Source organism: Rhododendron vialii, chromosome 3a (assembly GCF_030253575.1).
Source record: "Rhododendron vialii isolate Sample 1 chromosome 3a, ASM3025357v1".
NCBI lineage: Eukaryota > Viridiplantae > Streptophyta > Magnoliopsida > Ericales > Ericaceae > Rhododendron > Rhododendron vialii.
Window position 1 is genome coordinate 16,168,217 of NC_080559.1, and position 20,098 is coordinate 16,188,314.

Below are 20,098 nucleotides of genomic sequence, written 5' to 3' on the forward strand. Positions count from 1 at the left end.
TGAGAATTTTTTCCACCATTTTCTATTCATTTTTTCTACTTCTATCTATTCCTATACATCTATAACAGTTTTTCGTTCATCTTTATACAAAATTGCAATATTAAATTAAAATGAAAAATAACTAAAAGAAAAGTTTGAAAATTCATTTAAGAAAAATCCTATCTATACTTTCTACTCCAACTAAGTCGAACTAAAATCATAATTAAAATTTCAAGAAGGAAAACTTATTCAAATTGAAAACCACAACAAAAATTTACTCCATTTCAGTATTGAAAAGTAGTAAATTTAAAAAATATAAAAATACACTTGATATAACAAAAAGTACGTAGTAGTAAAATTTAGGGGGTAAATTTCACGGACCTCTCTTGAGCTGCTTTCTGACAAAAACAAGAATTTCTTCCAATGTATCTGAAATGTCATTCACCCTCCTCCTCAACTAGAGCGACTATCCCAAGGCTAAAATTCTGAAACCATATCCAAATAGTACGAAAACTTGAAACTTACACCTTCACAGCCACTAATAGATATAGGTCCCACAAATATTGGTACTTGGTAGTGTGTGCCCACTTTTATTATGAGTATATACGAGTGTGATGGTAGAATTGTTGTATCTCTCCCCCACTCACACGGCCATACCCACAGGTCCCACACCCACAGCCAAGATTTTAATAAACATTTTCATGCGTACGTGACGGTAAACTCGCAAATTTGCATGTGACATTCCCCTCCACTCCCCTCCCCTCCCTTTCTCTCTCTACTCTCGCACTCTTTTTTTTTTGTTTGGTCAAACTACTCTCACACTCTCGCTTGTGTTGGAGTGCGGCGCCAATCACTGCACTGAGAACACGATCCTGCTCTCTCTCTCTCTCTCTCTCTCTCTCTCTCTCTCCCCTATTGGCTTTGGACAGACCAGACCAATTCAGTTGCAGAAAATCAAGGGAAACTCGGAAGAGATCTACTGTATCACAATTTACAGTCTAATCCACCGACGATCTCACTGATAATCCAAAATCAAAGTCCGAAAATGAAGGCCAGGGCAGCATCTGCTGCATCATCAACAGCAGTCCTCACTCCCCCTCTACTCACTTTCGAACACAAGAGGTACCGTACTACTCCCCACAACGGACACAACTACCTCTCTCTCTCTCTCTCCACGCCTCTCTCTTTCTCTAGGTTTTTTTCAAATCCCTCTGTTCGATCTCTTTCCAATCTTCTCAATTGTGGCCAATTTTGATCTGTAGATTTTGATGTTGAACTCCGTTTGACTGCGGATTTTGATTTGTATGTTTATCTGGCCACTCTTGATTTTACTGAAGAGTAAGATCGGACTTCTATGTGGTTTCAATTGGAAGAATTTCTTCATTCGTTGATGCTGAGTTGACTCGTTCATGGTATCTGGGTTTTTTTTTTTGATCCGCAATATCTGGGGTTTAGATGAGGGTTTAACAAGTAATGCATGTGGCGTGATGTTAGTAATTTTGACTTTGTTCTAATTGTTGAGGAGGCATTGAGAAGCACGATGGGTTACCGTAGAATTGAGAGTCTGCCTAGAACATGTTGTTGTCCAATGTAAGTCGGCAATTATTGAAGGCTGACAGCACGTAAATTAGGCTGACAGCTGGTGGGGGATATACATTTCTTTTTTTGTTTTTGTGTAAGGCAGTTAAAGCTTAAGCTTCAGTCCTATTGATGTAATTAGCAGATAGTGATCTGAATGAACATGGGGATTGTATAGTTGGTAACTTAATAGTGTCATTGTTCTGTGCAGGGATGCGTATGGTTTTGCCGTAAGACCACAGCATGTGCAAAGATACCGTGAATATGCTAATATATACAAGGTTTTTCTCTATTCTTGTACTCATGTTTTTCTTTTCTGACGTCAAATTTTTTATCTTGACAGAAACTGTATTCGATGACCCTAGAATCCTGAAAACAATATACAGATGAGTTCTATGTGCTATGCTATGTGGTGGTGGTGTTTTATTTTTTTTGGTTCTTCTCTGTTATAAGAAGTGAAAAAGGGACCTTGTTTTTGAACAGCAGAAAGGGGCCTTGATTAAGGCTAGTAGTTCCTTGAAGAATATATGCTGTTTTACCCTTCATTAGGCTTTGCCACAAATTTTGTGGAGTCTTAGTTAGAAAAGTATTTCCAAAGACACAACTATGCCTACTTTCAGGAGGAAGAGGAGGAAAGATCAGATAGGTGGAAGAACTTTCTGGAACTGCATGTAGAGTCTGCACAGTTGCCTGTAAATGGGTTTTCTTCAAAGGAAGATGACAAGACATTACCTGCCAAAGCTACTGAACAGGAAGCAAACCTTACTTCAGAGAAAGCCCTGGCAGGAGATGATTTAAGCGGAAAGAAACCAATTTCTGATGGTTTGACTGAAAACATAAAAGATAAGGATGATTTGCCAGCAGCAACAGTGACAAAAACTCATAGAGTCCAACTATGGTCTGAGATTAGACCATCTCTTTGTGTCATCGAGGATATGATGAGTATTCGAGTGAAGAGGAGCAATGAAGCAAAAGATGAGCAAGATATTGGCATAGGAAAGCCTCTTCCTCCTGTTGTAGAGGTTATATCTGCAAAAGGAGTGTCAGAAGATGAGTCTGATGAGGAGTTTTATGATGTGGAGAGGTCAGATCCAATTCAAGATGTCTCTTCCAGTGACAATGTGACTGTCCCTTCGCCTACCGCTGCCACTGTTATGGCCCCCTCTGAGTCTTTATTTCCCTGGAAAGAAGAGTTGGAGTCTCTTGTTCGTGGGGGAGTGCCAATGGCTTTGAGGGGAGAGGTACATCACACTTTTTGGTTCTAATTATATTCATTTTGCCATGAATAAGCTTCATATGTGATTTAGGATCTCAATAACAGCTTTGGCAAGCATTTGTGGGTGCGGGGGCTCGTAGGGTGGAGAATTATTATCAAGATTTGCTAGGTGAAGAAAATTATTCTAGTGACCGCATGGAACAAAAAAGTTTGAAATCGCACAACAGCATTGAAGGGTCAAATACAGATTCTATGTCTGTACCTGAGAAATGGAAAGGGCAGATTGAGAAGGTTACTACATACCTGAGATTTGAACTTAATTAAGTTTGTATGTTTTATAGATTTGAACTTGGTACTGTACTTTTTCTGCACAGGACTTGCCTCGAACTTTCCCAGGTCATCCTGCTTTGGATGAGGGCGGTAGAAATGCTTTGAGGCGTTTGCTTACAGCTTATGCTCGACATAACCCCTCTGTTGGGTACTGTCAGGTACCTGGGTTTTGAAGAATTTGTGGATAGTCTTCTAAATACTGATTTAAATGTATGCGTTAGCATTATGGACCAAGAGTTTAAATCAGCATAATCAATTCCGTGAATGCTACACCACTTCGAATTCTCTCTTAATAATCTGTTTTCTGGTGTGCAACTTTTCTCATTCAACTTCCTGTTCTATATTGAGCAGTTCTGGTGACCAAGATTAATTTAGCATTCAGGCTCGATATCCTCACTCTGTTGAAGCTTGCTTTTAGTGTTAAATTTCACTCACTGCACATGGACAATCTGTGCAAGATGGCATCATATTCGTCAAGTTACGTCTGAGTTCTGAAAGTTCTGAAATTTACATGTGTAGGTCTAGCCCTATGAAGCACGGTTATTTCAAAACTAGTTGAGTATGGGTATCAGATCCGTGTTGGACACCGATACGCACCCGATATGTGTCGGAGACGGAAAATAAGTATCCTGTATTTAAATTATATGTTTTTTTTGTTTTTTTTTTCCGGATACGTGAGGGATATGGAGAGATACGGCGGGGATACAGCAGGGATAAAATGACATTTTTTAAAGAATCAAGTAAAAATTATAGGCGGAAAACTGTAATAAAGTATAAACGTAATGTCATAAACTATAGACAATAGGAAATTGGATACATATTGAGATTTGAGAGAGTGGATAGATACATTCCCAGATCGTGGTTATCTACATTCACAGATTCATTGATTTACAAGTACTCTCTCTCTCTCTCTCTCAATTGGTCTGTCTCTATCGATCGATCGATTGGTCTCTCTCTCGCGCTCATACACAGTTGCACGTTCCCCCCGCGTCCGTATAATTTGTGTAATATAAAGTTATACATGATATATTTGTATATATAGTGTTGTTGTATTCTATATTTGTATATGTGCGCTATGTGTTCATAAATATAGTCTGTTTATACACTGACAGACTAGCGTGCCTACTCATCCTTATGTACACAGTATGGTACATGTGAAACACACACTGTGCCTTTAACTCTTTTACTCAGTATATTTTCATATCAAAACTTTGTATAGTAAATCTGATTTTTATTAATTATATGTCCCTATTAGTATATTACAATATATTATTGTCTCTATTGCTATAATTATATGGTACTATATATATTTATATACACAATCCCCTTCTACTAAGGGCGCATAAGTTAAGGACCTCATGAGTTTGACATTATTCCCGATCAAATTTTGATGATCCAAATCGTTCAATGTGTTTAAAACGTGATTTTAAGGATACATGGAAAGAAATATGACCGGGAAGGGCTTGATCCGGGCAATTTTTCATAAATGCATTTTTATGAAAAGCTGTTCGGATCAAGCCCTTCCTGGTCATAGTTTTTGCCGATTTCACGCGTATACCCTTAGAATCACGTTCTGCACACATTGAACGGTTCGGATAATCAAAATTTGATAGGAAAAGGGAAGTCCTTAACAAGTTAAGGGCGCCCTTAACTTCCTAAGTTAAGGACCTCATGAGTTTGAAATTGTTTCTGATCAAATTTTGATAATCCGAATCGTTCAATGTGTTTAAAACGTAATTTTAAGGGTACACGCGAGAAATTGGAAAAAAATATGACCGGGAAGGGCTTGATCCGAGCAGTTTTTCATATATATACACACACACACACACACACACACACTATTTGATACCTCAGGTGTTCGGGCCAGCTTATGCCCCTCTACTAACCCTGGGGGACCAATCCCACAGTCCACTAGCTGGGCCCCTTAGTATAAATAAGTGCCTATTATATACGCATATGGTATTGTATTTCTTATTGTAATAATTTTATGCCTAGTAGAAGACTAATTGAGTGTTTAGTGTTAGGTTTCGATTGTCATTGTTTTAATCATAGAGACTTGGAGAGTGACAGAAGGATTATAGTGCGGTAATGAAGTTACAGAGTGATGACTGGGTCAATGGGCATAAAGATAATAAGTTTATGGTTCAGTGCAGTCATTAGAATTTGTATTAGGGCAAATTATTGCACACTTACCTTGAAAATACTGTATGTGAAATTGGAACTCTTTCTGTTGGTGTTGCATTAACAGACCGAAACCAGAACAGACGACAAAGGAAGTCAAAGCATAAAGGACATAATGAAACATAAGTAACTATCCTTGCAGGTGAGATAGCGGAACAATGTATCCATGGACAACACTACTTTCCCCTCCAGGAGAACCTTAAAAGGAGATATCATAGCGATTATATTTGCATTATCCATGATGTCTAGAGAGTTCGCCAAGTAGGAGGAGATTGTTTTAGGGTGATTCAGAGGACCACAGTTAAGTAATAGCCTCCCATCCTTGTCTGATAACTCCACTTATAGCTATTTTTCTCCTTTACGATGTATTGCCCATTAACCTTCTGAATTTCTAGGAACTATTTGTTGTAATTTAAGTTGGTAATGAGAAATTTATCTTTCCAATTGCCAGATAACTGTTATGTGCCAGAGATATTATGCTTGCTGTATATTTTTCCCTTTAATCTGATGTGCAACTTTTCCAATCATACACTGGGTTTTCTACTAATTGAAATTAGTTGTCCTTCACTGACAATCTAGCTTTGTCTGTTATGTTTGATTCAAATCATGCAGGCCATGAATTTCTTTGCAGGCTTGCTACTCCTTCTAATGCCTGAGGAAAATGCCTTTTGGTGGGTTTAGAAACTTCTCAAAATTTTACGTTTCAGAAATGATAAATTATTGGGCAAGTTGTAGGAGAATGGTTACTTCTCAAAATTTTACGTTTGAGAAATGATAAATTATTGGGCAAGTTGTAGGAGAATGGTTTTGTAAAAGCTCCTACTTTCGTTCTGAGCTTGGCTTTTTGTTCATGTTGCAAAATTTTCATGGAAAAATGTGTCCCTTTTTGTCATCTACCTCTTCTGCTTCTTTAGTCTTTTCTTTTCATGATTGCCTAAGTATAAAGCTATATAGCTACCTAAACCTTGGGGAATATACAGGACTTTGATGGGCATTCTTGATGACTACTTTGATGGCTATTATTCAGAGGAAATGATTGAGTCTCAGGTATTCTTCTTTCGTTTTTGTAGTCATTTGTTTTACCTTGCTGAATTTTTCGTTAATTCCTTTTTCATTATGCCATTCATCTCTTGAATTGGATTTAGGAACATAGTTGAGTTAAGGAATGCAAATGAGTTATTAGTAACTGATCGGTGTGTTGGGAACCAAATCCCAGAACCCAGTAATGACACGTACGGATTAGACAACAAAAAAATGCAAAACCCTACAATACAGAATTAGGGTTTTACCTAAACTCCCGCAACACGAACACTGGTAGACTTGTTTCTTTGTAGATTAAACAGCCCTGATTTCTATACGTGATGAACTTCGATCTATTGTACCTTACGATTTTCTGCCGTATTCCCCTATACCTCAATCATGTAGCCTAGCGTGGACTTCTATGTGGTCTCCTTGTTCTCTCTCTCACAGCTTACCTTTTGGTATTCTCTTCTCAAACAGACCTAGAGAATATTACGGTATATTTATAGGGCTAAGGCAGGGGCCTAAGGAGAAATAATTCCCAACTCCACCAAGATTATATTTCTTATTTGACAAATTATAATTCGTACCACTAAAGAATTATAATTTCACTCCTTTCCTTATCTCAATTATATTTCGAGCTCCATGTTATTAAATACTTATTAATCTCCTTACGTTAAGATTACAGATACCTGTTGATTAAATTAAATTACTGACAATTATATAAAATCAACATCTATAAAATTCCTTTAAGACTGTCCACTTAACTTATTCGATATGTCAGATACAAATATTCATCTGTAGGGTTTGACATAATCGAAACTTATAAGCTTACTAAGGGGGTATCATCAATCCCTACGGGGACGTGGATTCTACTAATAATTAATAGCTATCATACAAATAATGTTGTGACCCAACTCACCAAGACTATTGACCTTAAAGTGGATCTCACTCTCTAATGAATCAAAGTCTATCAACATTAAATATATACACACACACACACTATTAATTATCTTTGGATTAATAGTATTAGCATTCATAATAACCATGAGGTTCTAATTGTCTTATAAAGTCAGTACAAAGACAATTACCTCAACGAGGTCCTAGTCAACACACACACAAAGTGTATTAACACAATGATTTGGAACTAAACCGTTCCCCGTAGTCAACACAGCCCTACTAAAACATTGTACTACAGTCCTACCAATGGAGTGTGTCCAGTTCCATCTAAGACCGTGGACCATATCTTATATTCTACAATAATTGATGATCCAATCTTCTGTGTGTAGGCCGAACTCTACACACTGGATCATCTACTTTGTAAAATAAAAGAGACACATGCACAACATACAATAATATTATGCAAACATTGTCCATAAATTCTCATCAAAATGGATGAAACTGATTAATAAATAAATAAATATCCATTACATAAAAGCATGACTTTTAGTATAAATATCTAACAGGTTGATCCAAGATGGTTAAGATTTACCTTTTACTTCATTTTGCTTCTCAGGTTGACCAACTTGTTTTCGAGGAGCTGGTGCGCGAGAGGTTTCCTAAATTGGGTTTGTTTTCTTTCTTCCTTTTTTGTTTTGTTTTTCTAGTGTGTGCCTTCCTCAACCTTTTCTTTTCCTAAAACTTGGTCGTTGGATTTATTATTCCTTACTTGGCCATTGCAGTCAATCATCTGGATTACCTTGGAGTGCAGCTGGCATGGGTTACTGGACCCTGGTTTCTCTCTATTTTCATGAATATGCTTCCATGGGAAAGTGGTCAGGTTCTATTTTTCATCATGCATAATTCAACTTTTAATGTTTGTTTGCAAGGCAAATAGAATTGTCTGCGTAATTTGCCAAGACTTGGCCATAGAATCATTCTCTACATATACATTCTCAATTCATGTTAGGAGTTAATTGTTCCTTAGTCATAAGTTGGCCTGCTATCTGATGGGTTTCTCTTGACTTCAGTTCTTCGAGTCTGGGATGTGCTGCTTTTCGAAGGAAATCGTGTGATGCTATTCAGAACTGCCCTTGCCTTGATGGAGTTATATGGTACTGGGTAAAAGTTTTCAAATTTTCTGATTTTCATCTGTTTCAAAATGGGGATAAAAAGTAGGTTTCTTATTATGTATCTATCTTTTAGAATATATTTAATCCTCTTCAGTCTCATGCAGGTCCTGCACTGGTTACAACCAAGGATGCTGGGGATGCAGTTACTTTGCTGCAGTCATTGGCTGGCTCTACGTTTGATAGCAGTCAACTTGTTTTAACAGCTAGCATGGGTTATCACAATGTAAATGAAGTTAGATTACAAGAATTGAGGAATAATCATCGACCAGCCATAAGAGCTTTAATCGAGGAAAGGTCGAAAGGGCTTCGAGCTTTGAGGGATTCCCAGGGTCTGGCATCTAAGCTATATGGTTTCAAGCGTGATCCTGGAACAATAATAGACACCAATAAATCAGACCAGTTAGCTGATACCCATACAAATGGTGATATATCTCATGCTCATTCTGGCTGTGATAATGTGGATGGATTCGTTATGGGCATGGCAGACGATGTAGATATAGATTCTGTCCCAGATTTTCAAGAACAGGTAACTTAATGCCATATCCTTTCCTACAGCTTCAAATGTTTTTTGGGCCTTTATTTGAAGTCACGCCATTAAGCCTATTTTCAAATGACTGTAATTCTAGATTCATTGCTGCTGTAAATAATGCCAATAATTTGCATGTACTATCAAATGGTCACTTTATTAACAATCTTTGGTACAGGGACTATTTTAAACATGTAATTGCACGTGTCAGACACTCAACAATTGGGTGAGAGTGTGGGACATGTATCCAACCCTCTGACCTAATTAGGCACTTGGATCCTCTTATTTTTGCAATTGTAGAAAAAAAAATGCTCACATTAGCTAGAAAGGAACAATTAACCAGTTTTTTTTTTGGGTAAATTACAATTAACCTTTCACATAGATGGGGGAAAAGAAATATTATAACCTTTCACGTGGATGAGAAATAGATTCTGTACCTATTCTTTATCCCATTTGATTTCAAGTAGTTTTCTGTATGATGTACATCATATTATCGAAGAATTTTGGATTAACATGATAACACAAACTCCAACTAAGTATTGTAAGTTTTTTTTTTTGATCGGCAACTAAGTATTGTAAGTTATCAACGTACACATCCACGGCTTTGGAAACATCCCAGTATCCTCAGATTAAGTTTAGGAAGATCTAACGCTTGGACACGCACCCTATAGTCTGTACCCATACCCGAGTCCAGATTGCGTAGTTCACAATTGACATCTATACACTTTAGGCTGGATATAGAGCTTCTGCTTCTGGAAATCCACAACAGTGAGTGTGCTTGGTTTTTCTATTACGTTGGCCAGCAAACTTACGTTTCTTGTCAGATCTTGTATAGATTTTACAATTCATGCTTACGTTGTCAGTAATATGGAGTACTAAAGAAAGTTTGGAAGGTCTTCTTTTGAGAAGAAACCTCTGGTGACCTATATTTGTAATTTATAGACCGAGTTTGTTGCAGCCCATATGTATGTCTCTAAATGCAGGTAGTCTAATGGCTTAAACTTGCAAACAGTACAGTATACTACTGTATAATTTTAAACATAAAAACTTTGTGCAGGTGGTGTGGTTGAAGGTTGAATTGTGCAAGTTGCTTGAGGAAAAGCGATCTGCAGTTCTCAGGTTATTTTATTGGATATTGTGTTCAGTTATCCTAACTCCTCAATTTGAAAGTATAATGCACCTTAGTGCTTCTATACTCCTTATTTTATATGCGATACTCCGGGGTTTTAGGTTTTGGGGGAGTGGTAGTCTTGGATGACATGGATTTTGTCTCTGCATCCTCCTTAGCCTATTTCTCACATAGATTTTCATCTCTCCGCAGTGATTGCACACTTGAGCTCGACATTGTGTGAAATGAATAGGAAATATTTATTTTTGACCTTTGAATCTAATTAATTCTTGTGAGATGGTCTTTCTCCATTGGAAGATGAGAAAGAAGTTTTTTCTATCATCATTGTTCCTTACAGCCACTCCAATGGTAAGTCAAAACAACTGCCTGTCTGCCAATGCCAAAATTTGGCAAGATGACACCGAAACAGCAGCTCCAACGGTGAGCCAAACTTCTTGCCATATTTTGACAGTGCCATTTGTCGTGCAAAATTTTGAAGCAAGTTTATTGCCTAAATTCACATCAACCAACTGATCCCTCCCTAGGTTTACCTGTAGAATAACACAACCATGAAAAGAATCCAATGACTGGAGCTCACATCCAAGAAAACAAGAATGAAAAGACCATGTTCATGAACTGATTTCAAAATTGAGTTGCAGAAATGATGAACTGATCTCACAACCAAGAAATTTAATTCAATAATCTTTAGGAACAAAATACATAAACAAATTCAGCGATATGTCACCATGAGGGGTGCAGATTGCTGTTTTCGGGATTTTGATCTTGAAGAGACAGGGTTCATTGCGCAGATTGTCATCACCATCACCATCGCCATCTCCAAATCTTTAGATTCATGTAAGAAAGGGTTAGGGGATGAGGTCGAGAGAGGGAGGACAAGTGACAGATGACCGTCCAGAGTTGCTAAGCCCTGAGGATGAGGATCAAGAGAGAGATGGGTGTAGTGCAGATATATAGAGAGACCTACCGATGAGACAAGACACAGGAGATTCCAGAAGCCTCTGCTATCTGACGTCTTCAAATGGTTATGATCGAAGGTAGAAAAATATTAGGCCCTAGAATGAGGTTGTTCAGAGCCTGAGGGATTTGATTCAATGAGATGGCCAGAAAGCTCTAGCTTCGAATGATGGAGAATCAACAGCTTCGAGGCAGGGGACTGGATCTTGACCTGGAAGAGATGCTACTAGATGTTTAGTGGTTCTTTGACCAATGGTAGAAACTAAATAGTTTGTGCTAGCATGCCAAATTATAGCTTTGGAATTTTCAAAATATTATGGACCAGTGGAAACTGGAGATGTGCTCTTAAGCAGATAACTTGATCGACAAGACTTGGAGATCTTTCAACAGGAAGGAATATTCTTGAAGTATGGAAAGTATATGCTTCGGGTATTTAGCACCTAAGAAGCACATACACTTAAAAAGAAGGTAGCGTGTCTGTGTCCGACACTCTCGGACCATGGCCGATACTCTTTTTTCTGTGTTCATTATTAGAAAATAAAAATCTTAATTTGGACACTCGGATTCTTTGCTATGTATGATTAATATATATATATATATATATATATATATATATGTTATTGACACCTCTAGACACTTGCTAACTTGTAAGTTGTAATAATTAAAGATATCAGTTATTTGACGTTTCACTAAGATATGAAAAGTACGACAGATAGTTCTTACACCTAATTGTATTTAAATTTATTTGCAAATTTATAAAAATTTCTTGAAGAATCCTTACCGTGTTCGTGTCTTACTTTTTAAGGATTTCTTGGGTGAGAATTTATTGTATCTCATCTGTTAAATAATTTGGGTTATGCTTGTGGTACATACATAAACAATATATTTGATATAATAATTGGTCGTATCCCCACGTGGCCATGTCATACGTTTTAGATAAATAATGTATTGACGTGTCTGTCCCATGTCTGTATCCGTGCTTCCTAGTTTAGCACATTTGGGAGTTGTATTCCTTTTGAAATCCCTCTATAGACTTAAGGTGCCGTAAAGATCTCAATGGAGCTGCAACATTTGTCTTTATGTTTTTTAGCCTTATTTTCTTTTCTCTTGTTTTCTTTCCCACGGAATTTAGGCTTTGTTTGGAAAATGTGGGAAGGAAGGGAAAGGGAAAGAAAGTTTAAAGATTTTCTCTTCCCCTGTTTGGTTGGAGAGGAAAGGGGAGAGAAAATGGCAAAATAGAGTTCTAGGAATAGTAAAATTTCCCCCTCATTTTCTCTCATTTTCCTTCTTAATTATTTTCTCTCCTCTTCTCTTTCCTTCCACATGTTCCTAACAGAGCCTTAGGGATATTCTTGAAACGTCCCAACTTTGGCATGGACTCATTATGGAATACATGCTAATTCATGTGACTGAGATTTCGATGGATCGGCAACATCGCGTAGAATTTTGTATTTTTGTTGGTGGACGTTTGGAAAATCTGATTGAACTCATTTCCTAGTCGGGTATTAGAGCTACTAGATTGCTCTATCTATGAGTGCATATATAGAACTTCCTAGGGTATAATGAGTTTTCGAGGTGGCATAGAACAATTTAAGAATGGGCGCTTAACATACTTAAAAGCAATCACATGTCAAGGGAATTATTTTCTGCTAATAAAAAAGAAGGGATTTATTCTCCAATAATATAGCAAACTTTTATTGTGAGAAATGGTTAAGGTGCTATTAACATGATTAATGAAGAATGACGGTTATTATTGTGGTGTTTTTTATTCGTTTATAATGTTCTATTAATTCAAGGTCGAGATACTGTCAGTCAACCAATTAATGTGCATTGTGAAGTACTAGAATTATTAGGAGACAATCGAATTCTAGCTATACCTAGAGCTTGATTGTCTTCATATCGTTGTCTAATGATAGGAATGAAAGTATTTTGACACGGGAGCTCCTCTATATACTAAGCAGCAGATAGAAGAGGTTATTGAAAAAGAAATGAAAATGACAGTAGTACAGCTTAAACCCCCTTATTTCGGTTTCGATGACAGCGTATTCATCAAGTCACCTTTGTGTGTACCGAGTTAGGCAATAAGGTTTCTATTAGTGCTATACTTTGTCATTCATAGTAAGGCTTAGAAGATAATCCGAATTGACTTTCTGAGTAAAGGTTCAATTTTCTTGGTCCATGGATGATTTAGGAGCTACCATGGTATCATTTATATGGAAACCCTGTTTACCTTTTTCTTTTTTGTTTTCTTTTTCTTTTTCAGAGCTGAGGAATTGGAAACAGCTTTGATGGAAATGGTCAAGCAGGATAATCGGCGGCAACTGAGTGCCAAGGTATATCAAAGTTTCTTTCTGGATGCTTTTCCTCTGCTTTATCTGTATATTATTGAGATTATGGTGATTGCTAATGATTCTTTATGTGCCTGCTACTCTAGAGACTGGCTGAAGAGCTTTAAATTCGGACAATCTGTTTGAGATTCCCTGTTTTCATACGTCAGGAGGCTCTAGCCTTTTCTGTTGTCCTGCTTAGCAAAAGAAAAAGAAAAAGAAAAAAAGATATATCTTAATGAAAAGCTTTCATACTGACCTGATCTTCTTAGATAAATGGATAAGATTTTATTGGTTAAAGTTTACATACACTGTTGTGCATTTTGGCAAATAAATTGTTTCAGCTGCATCAGAAAGGTAACCTGTTTCTTATTTTCTATTTTGTGCTCAAATTTGGCATAATTGATTGTTTATTTTTCCAGATTTCGCTGAGTTTCACCCAAAATTCCTCACCTTTTATAAAATGTATGTCATTTTCTTTTCCTCATCATGTCCTGCGGTTTCAAATGGAGAAGGCGAAAAAAAAAAATCTCTGGCATAGTTTTCACTTTTCTCTGCTCTAAGATTTTTTGGTGACTTGTTTGTCTGCTTTTAAGTTTCGACTTCCTTTCTCATTAAGTTGATTAAGCATGACTCATTTAGTGGTTGAGTTCCTATTTATTACTAGTTTGGATTGTTGAGATTGAATACTTTGCTTATGAACTATCTGCTTATGAGCTTCAGGTTGAGCAATTGGAGCAAGAGGTTGCTGAGCTTCGTCAGGCCTTTGCCGATAAGCAGGAGCAAGAAAACGTCATGCTTCAGGTTTCATGTTGCTTTATTATGTACAAGGATTAAATACTTGAAAAGTTGGTCTACTCTTATACTGATGCCCGTTTATCATTGTATCTGCATTTGGTTTGTTTTATAGGTTTTGATGAGGGTAGAACAAGAACAAAAGGTAACGGAAGATGCTCGCAGATTTGCTGAGCAAGATGCTGCAGCACAGAGATATGCTGCTCAGGTGCTTCAGGTATTATTTTTGCCTTTCTCACATTTATGATATTGGTGTATCACACAGATTTACAAATTATTCAAAGCATGGGAGCACAAACTAATTAGCCTTTTAATGGTTTGGCTATGTTCAACCATTTTGCTTATAATTGATACTTAAAACTCGCATGCTCTGTAATGCTTTGTCTCTTAAAACTTTTGCCCATAGCCTAAAACCTTATGGTTGAGTTTTCCTACACTTCTTGTAGCACTCTTAGGTTTTCATATCGAATTGAAGCCCTTATGCACTAGTAATATTCATGGGGAAATTATTTCATTCAGAGAATTGGTGCAACTTCTCATTTATGAAAATTATTGATTGAAGTCATTTAACTGCTTTTGCAGTCAAATTTTGTACCTAGCTAATCTGAAAAATTTCTGAACCAGATTTGGACTCGAAAACCTTCTCCTTCGCCTGACATGATACTAATGATACTCATCTTGTAAAGTGGTACAATGAAATGCCAGTTCCATGAGTCTTGTTTTTGTAGATCATGCATTCATGCTTATGCCATCTTAATGCATGTATAACCCTACTCCAAGTGTAAATCTTTCCTATATGTATACAGTTAAGGGAGATCAGTTAGATTGTGAATATTCTGGTAAAACAACTCTAACCATGCAGGAAAAATATGAAGAGGTGTCTGCTACACTATCTGAAATGGAAAAGAGGGTGGTAATGGCAGAGTCAATGTTGGAAGCTACCTTGCAGTACCAATCTGGACAAACTAAAGCACAGCCATCTCCACGGTAGGTAGTCAATTTATGGAAAGGTCCGGTTCTTCTCTTTCCTTTTCTTTTTCTTATGCATGGGGCAACTTTCTAATTTCTTTTGACAAGACTAATCTCCATTCTGTTTTAGTAATTTCTTTTCTTATATTTGAACTGACTCATATTGCGACTCCAAAGACATAGTACTCTGCACTAATTTGCTTTGCTATTTCCGTTCGTTGTCTCTGTAATCAATCATATGTTCAGGCAATATGCATGTTTTCCGGTGTTAATTTCTTGTAATCATGGTAACTGTGGCTTGTAGATCTGTACAGTCAGAGCCTTCACCAGTGCAGAGCAATCAAGAACCCACACAAGTTCTACCAATGAGGACGATCGGTTTGCTTTCTAGACCATTTGGACTTGGTTGGCGTGACCGGAACAAGGTAAGCTGTTTACTGTTATAATAATTCTTCGCATACAATCGTACATCAAGTAAGATGATGCTCGTTTCTAATGGAACCACAATTATCATGTGGGTGGGCCTTTTGACCAATGATATAGTCTGGACCAGCCATCAGTTGGTAGCGTAGAAGAAGCATTAAATATGCAAAGTCGATCTCAAGTGCTACTAATTGAAGATGTTAAGTATGCTGATTTGGTATGTGGGATCTTGAAGGATGTGTACCAACCAAAAATGCTTTGGAAAAGTTCCCCAATAACACACTTCGGCAAAAACTGCATTCTGCAGCATGCCAGCCTGATATAAGCATCCAATGATTGTGTGCCATGTTACCCTATTTAATCTCAAGGATTAGCACGTTGTCCTTTCTTTAAGCACTAACAGTTATGCGCCCATAATTAATTGCACAAATTAAATGTTCCTAGGAATGCCAAATTACTATGTACCCAAGTGAGCAAAGCTGGAATTTTTCTCCCTTTTACAACCTGAGGCTGAACATCCCAGACCAAACTATGAGCTAGTTCCAGCCAAGCTCATTCGTTAGTCATGGAATTACGCATGCCCTTTGTAAGCTAGAAATATTTTACTCTTGTGCATTGCTGCAATCTTACTGTTTTCTGGAAGTTTGATTATGAAATTGTAAATTATTCTGCTGTCGATGAAAGGAAATTGTAAAACTATCAGGTGGGAGGACTAATATGTAGGTGTCACTCAGTTCAACGAGTCCGAAAGGTATAGTTAACCAGTCAGGACTCCTAGAGGCTAATCATGTGGCGATGCTTGAATTGCTCACTCAATGAACTGCTTATCTCACTGTGTTACTATATTATTATTATTATTATTATTATGATTATTATTATTATTATTATTTTAACCTTTTCTTGTGGTAGTTGGGCAACATTTGGTGCCTTATGATATAGTAACATTTCTTGATGACATAGCATTGTTCTCCTAATGGAACAGGAAAAGCAAAGTAATGCCGAGGAGCCGACTGATGCCAAGTCTATTTCTAGTGACGTACAGAGTCAAATTGCCCAACAGAAAGACACTAATGGCCATCAAGTATAAAAATGCAAAGGTTAAAAGTTGATTCCCTTCTTTTCTCCCCGGAATTCTTTCATGATGTTGGCTTTGGGAAATATCCTTCTGTATCGATTTAGTTTTGGGGGAGCAGCACAGATTTTTAGTCTTCTTTTCTGTAATAGAATATGAAAGCTCATATCAAGTTATTGTTCATTTGTTTATTATAATAGTCAGAATAATAGCATAGGTGATAAGAGAAAATATAGAACAGAAGAGGAAATGAGGATTCATCATTCATGGTTATTAACTGTATACTCATTAACTTTATCTTCTTGTGTTGCTTCATCTTCCTTGAAAAGTTGTATTTGGCCTTAAGTTGACGCCTTTTTTTGTGTGATCCTTATCTTCAAGCTTATTTGTAAGGACTGTTGATATGATGTAAACACTTCTCTCTCTCTCTCTCTCTCCACCAATAAATTTATCTCTCATGCTTTACGTAGTGGCCCAAGAAGAGGGTTCGGGACTCTTCCGAGCAAGGGACAAGTGTGTCCCCACAAGCCCGGTGGGTCATCAAGGAGCGCGGCTCCATCCAAAAACATAAAAAAATTAAAGTATCTTGGCCCTCTCTCCTAAGTCAATTCTGAAATTGACTCGAAAAAAATTCTCGTAACTCATTGATTCGTCTAGTAACTAAATAGGATTTATTTATTAAGTTTATTAAATCAAAAATTTATCACATTAAAAAATATACAGACCCAATATCACATTCAGTAAAAATTTGTGATACATGTACTGATGTCTCAGGATTCCACTGACATGTCGCTTGGTTACACCGAGCAACATTAGGCTCCTGTTCCCCCGAACGATTCGGAAGTTCAGTCCTGCACGAGCTGCTCGGCCATGTATGTCATCAGGACGTAGGCTGAGGCGGTTGCTGCACATGGGGCATCATTGCAGCCAGCTCAGGTCATGTGCTTTGTTTGGCTTATCTGGTGACTCACATGTGACGTCACTCGATGCGGTTACCCCAAGCATATACGTCACAAGCTTACTTGGTGGCCAAATAAGAGGAGGTCTATAAAATGAGATACAAACCCATAGAGGTACGCCACTCTACCTGTTTGATTAAATCACTTATAAAAATCTTTCAAGTGTTTGCAAGTGTCACCCTAAGCAATACAAGCTAGCATAAGTAGCATTTATACATCCAAGATTGATTCTTTTCTTTTCATACAAAACAACGATTAGGTTAATCAAGGCTGTTTTTTAACTTAAATTTGCAATGGAAAAATTCAAATTTAGATTCTCTAGAATAGAACCCACCCTAATTATCCCAGTTTGTTATGCTTAAAGCCACCGAAAAACCCAACGGTTCTAACTCATAAATTTCAAAAGGGTGAGCCCAATTTCTATTTGGCCAAAAAGATAACCTTTTTACACATCCAAACACAACCTAATCAACATAAGCTATAATTTTCACCCCCTAGATTCACCCTTTCCATGGGTCATGCAGTTTCAGTTTTTCAAAACAATGAAAACCCAGATGGGTTTCCTTAGAACACGATGATTAGGGGGTTTGGAAGGACGAGTTAAGTCGACAATGAAAAACACTATATATGAAGGTAAGGAAACCAATTTTCCTAAAAGAGTTCGATTTTTGTCGTAGGTGTCTGTGACTCCTTTTACAGCCTATTGCCATTTTTTACTCCTTCGATTGCCGATTGCCAATCACACAAACCCTAGATCTTGAGAACGGAGCAACAACAATGAAGGTGAGGATCACACAAGATGAGGGCTAATTGAGAGGGCTATGGTGAAGTCTTTGGTAGAGATAGATTTTACGGTTTGGGAGCAACGATGGAGAATGTGGAAGAAGAGAGAGAAACTTTTGCGGGATATTCACCCACTTTAAGCAAAGTGATGTCATTTCAGTTGAAAGGTGAAAAGGGTCTGGGCATTTCATGGTACCATGTTTCCATGATTTTTATATGCACTTAGAGCATCTCCAGCCTTCATCCATATTTTTTTTTAAATTTGATTCAAATTTTGGGTAAAAATTCATTTTGGGTAGACACATCTCTAACCATCAAACCCAAATTTTATGCATCTCCCTCTTTCTCTCTCTCTCTAACTAGCCGTTGGAGAAATTGGTCAAGGCAAAAGTTGTCTCAGATTTGGGCAAAAAAATGGGTAAAACCCAAAATGGGAAAGGGTTTGGGTCAAAGATTGGAGAGAAATTTTTGTGGTTTTTGCCCATTTTTAAATTTGAATCTTAAAATGGGTCAAAGCTAGAGATGCTCTTAGAGAATAGAGCAGAACCTCTAAAACCTCTCTCTCTCTCTCTCTCTCTCTCTCTCTCTCTCAGCTAGGGTTTCCTGTGATAAGACCACAATAGTGTAAATATTTAGGCTTATCTCCCTCATATTTTGCCACGCTCGCATGCATAATTTGATGACTTTGAATGATATTACGCGAAAGGTGCGTTTTTTGTGTTTACAGGTTTTCTTTGAAAAATAAGGCGTATTTAACGCCACGGACTCACACTCCAGCGTCGACCAGAGACCCAAGGAGTCTAAACGGAGCGATGGCTGAACCCGGGAAAGCATCGTCGTAGCCCCGGAGAGATTGAACAAACCTGGCATAAAGCTGCTGTGAAGGACTGCCCAGTCTAGAACCTCTATCGGTAGGAAGTTGGTCCTACTGGTACAAATCCAGATCAGTAAGCCCACCAATTTGCACCATTCAAGACCTACTGGTAGGATGTCAGTGCCTACCGCTAGGAACCCAGTTCAAGCAGCTCACCTTTTTGGCATCAAAGTCGTTCTACCGGTAGGAGGTCTATTCCTACCGGTAGAAGATCCCTAAATTTTTTATTTTCTTTTTTCTTTTTCTTTTGTAATTAAAAGGGGATAGTATATATAATCCCCTTTGCACGTTTTTAGGGCATTTTCTATCTTTAATACACCAGCTCTTTCTCTCTCTACCTCCCTCTCTTCTTTAACGCAATCTCTCTTCAATAGAGCATTGATTGTTGGGTTTTGAGGTGGGTGTGCTTCATTAAAGTTGTAAGAATTCATTTCCTCTTTAAGGATCTTGTCTTTATTTCAAGTAATCTTGATGTTTAGTTTTTATCTTGTCTTTGCCCTAGCTCATCTCACGTCTCCTTTCAATATGTGTGAGTAGTGTAGCAATGTTAGGTTGTGGGATGGTTAGCATCCCGTAACTATGGGTGTTTCTTGTTCTTCTCTTATAAAGCTCTTTTTTTTTTTTTTTTATAGCTTAAACATGGTTTAAGGTTAATTTTATGTACCAAAATTAAGAGGTGTTAACCTCTTTGATCAAATGTAGGCAATGGTTAGGCTACTTGCCACATTTGATACTTGGAGCTATGTCACTTGTGGGCACACGCCCTAAAATTTTCAATTTTGTTATTTTAAAATATCGGGTGCGGCACTCTTTGGAAAGCGCGGCGAAATGCTTCGATTCAGAGTCGCCACTCGAATTTTAGCGGTAAAAACACCTAAGGAACCGAACTTAAAAACGTTTGCTACATTTGT

General features: G+C 37.5%; 1 protein-coding gene across 1 annotated transcript; it reads left to right on the forward strand.

Annotated features, from left to right (window-relative positions):
* The first annotated feature begins 965 nt into the window (after positions 1 to 965).
* Positions 966 to 16,916, forward strand: LOC131318722 (uncharacterized). The gene is made up of 18 exons (XM_058348665.1): positions 966 to 1,101; positions 1,769 to 1,838; positions 2,178 to 2,798; positions 2,879 to 3,064; positions 3,148 to 3,261; positions 5,897 to 5,955; positions 6,265 to 6,331; positions 7,821 to 7,872; positions 7,987 to 8,079; positions 8,275 to 8,358; positions 8,481 to 8,902; positions 9,960 to 10,021; positions 13,249 to 13,318; positions 14,036 to 14,116; positions 14,223 to 14,324; positions 14,970 to 15,094; positions 15,381 to 15,501; positions 16,482 to 16,916. The coding sequence occupies exons 1-18, from the start codon at positions 1,025 to 1,027 to the stop codon at positions 16,584 to 16,586; spliced, it is 2,511 nt and encodes an 836-aa protein (XP_058204648.1). The 5' UTR covers positions 966 to 1,024; the 3' UTR covers positions 16,587 to 16,916.
* The last annotated feature ends 3,182 nt before the right edge of the window (positions 16,917 to 20,098 follow it).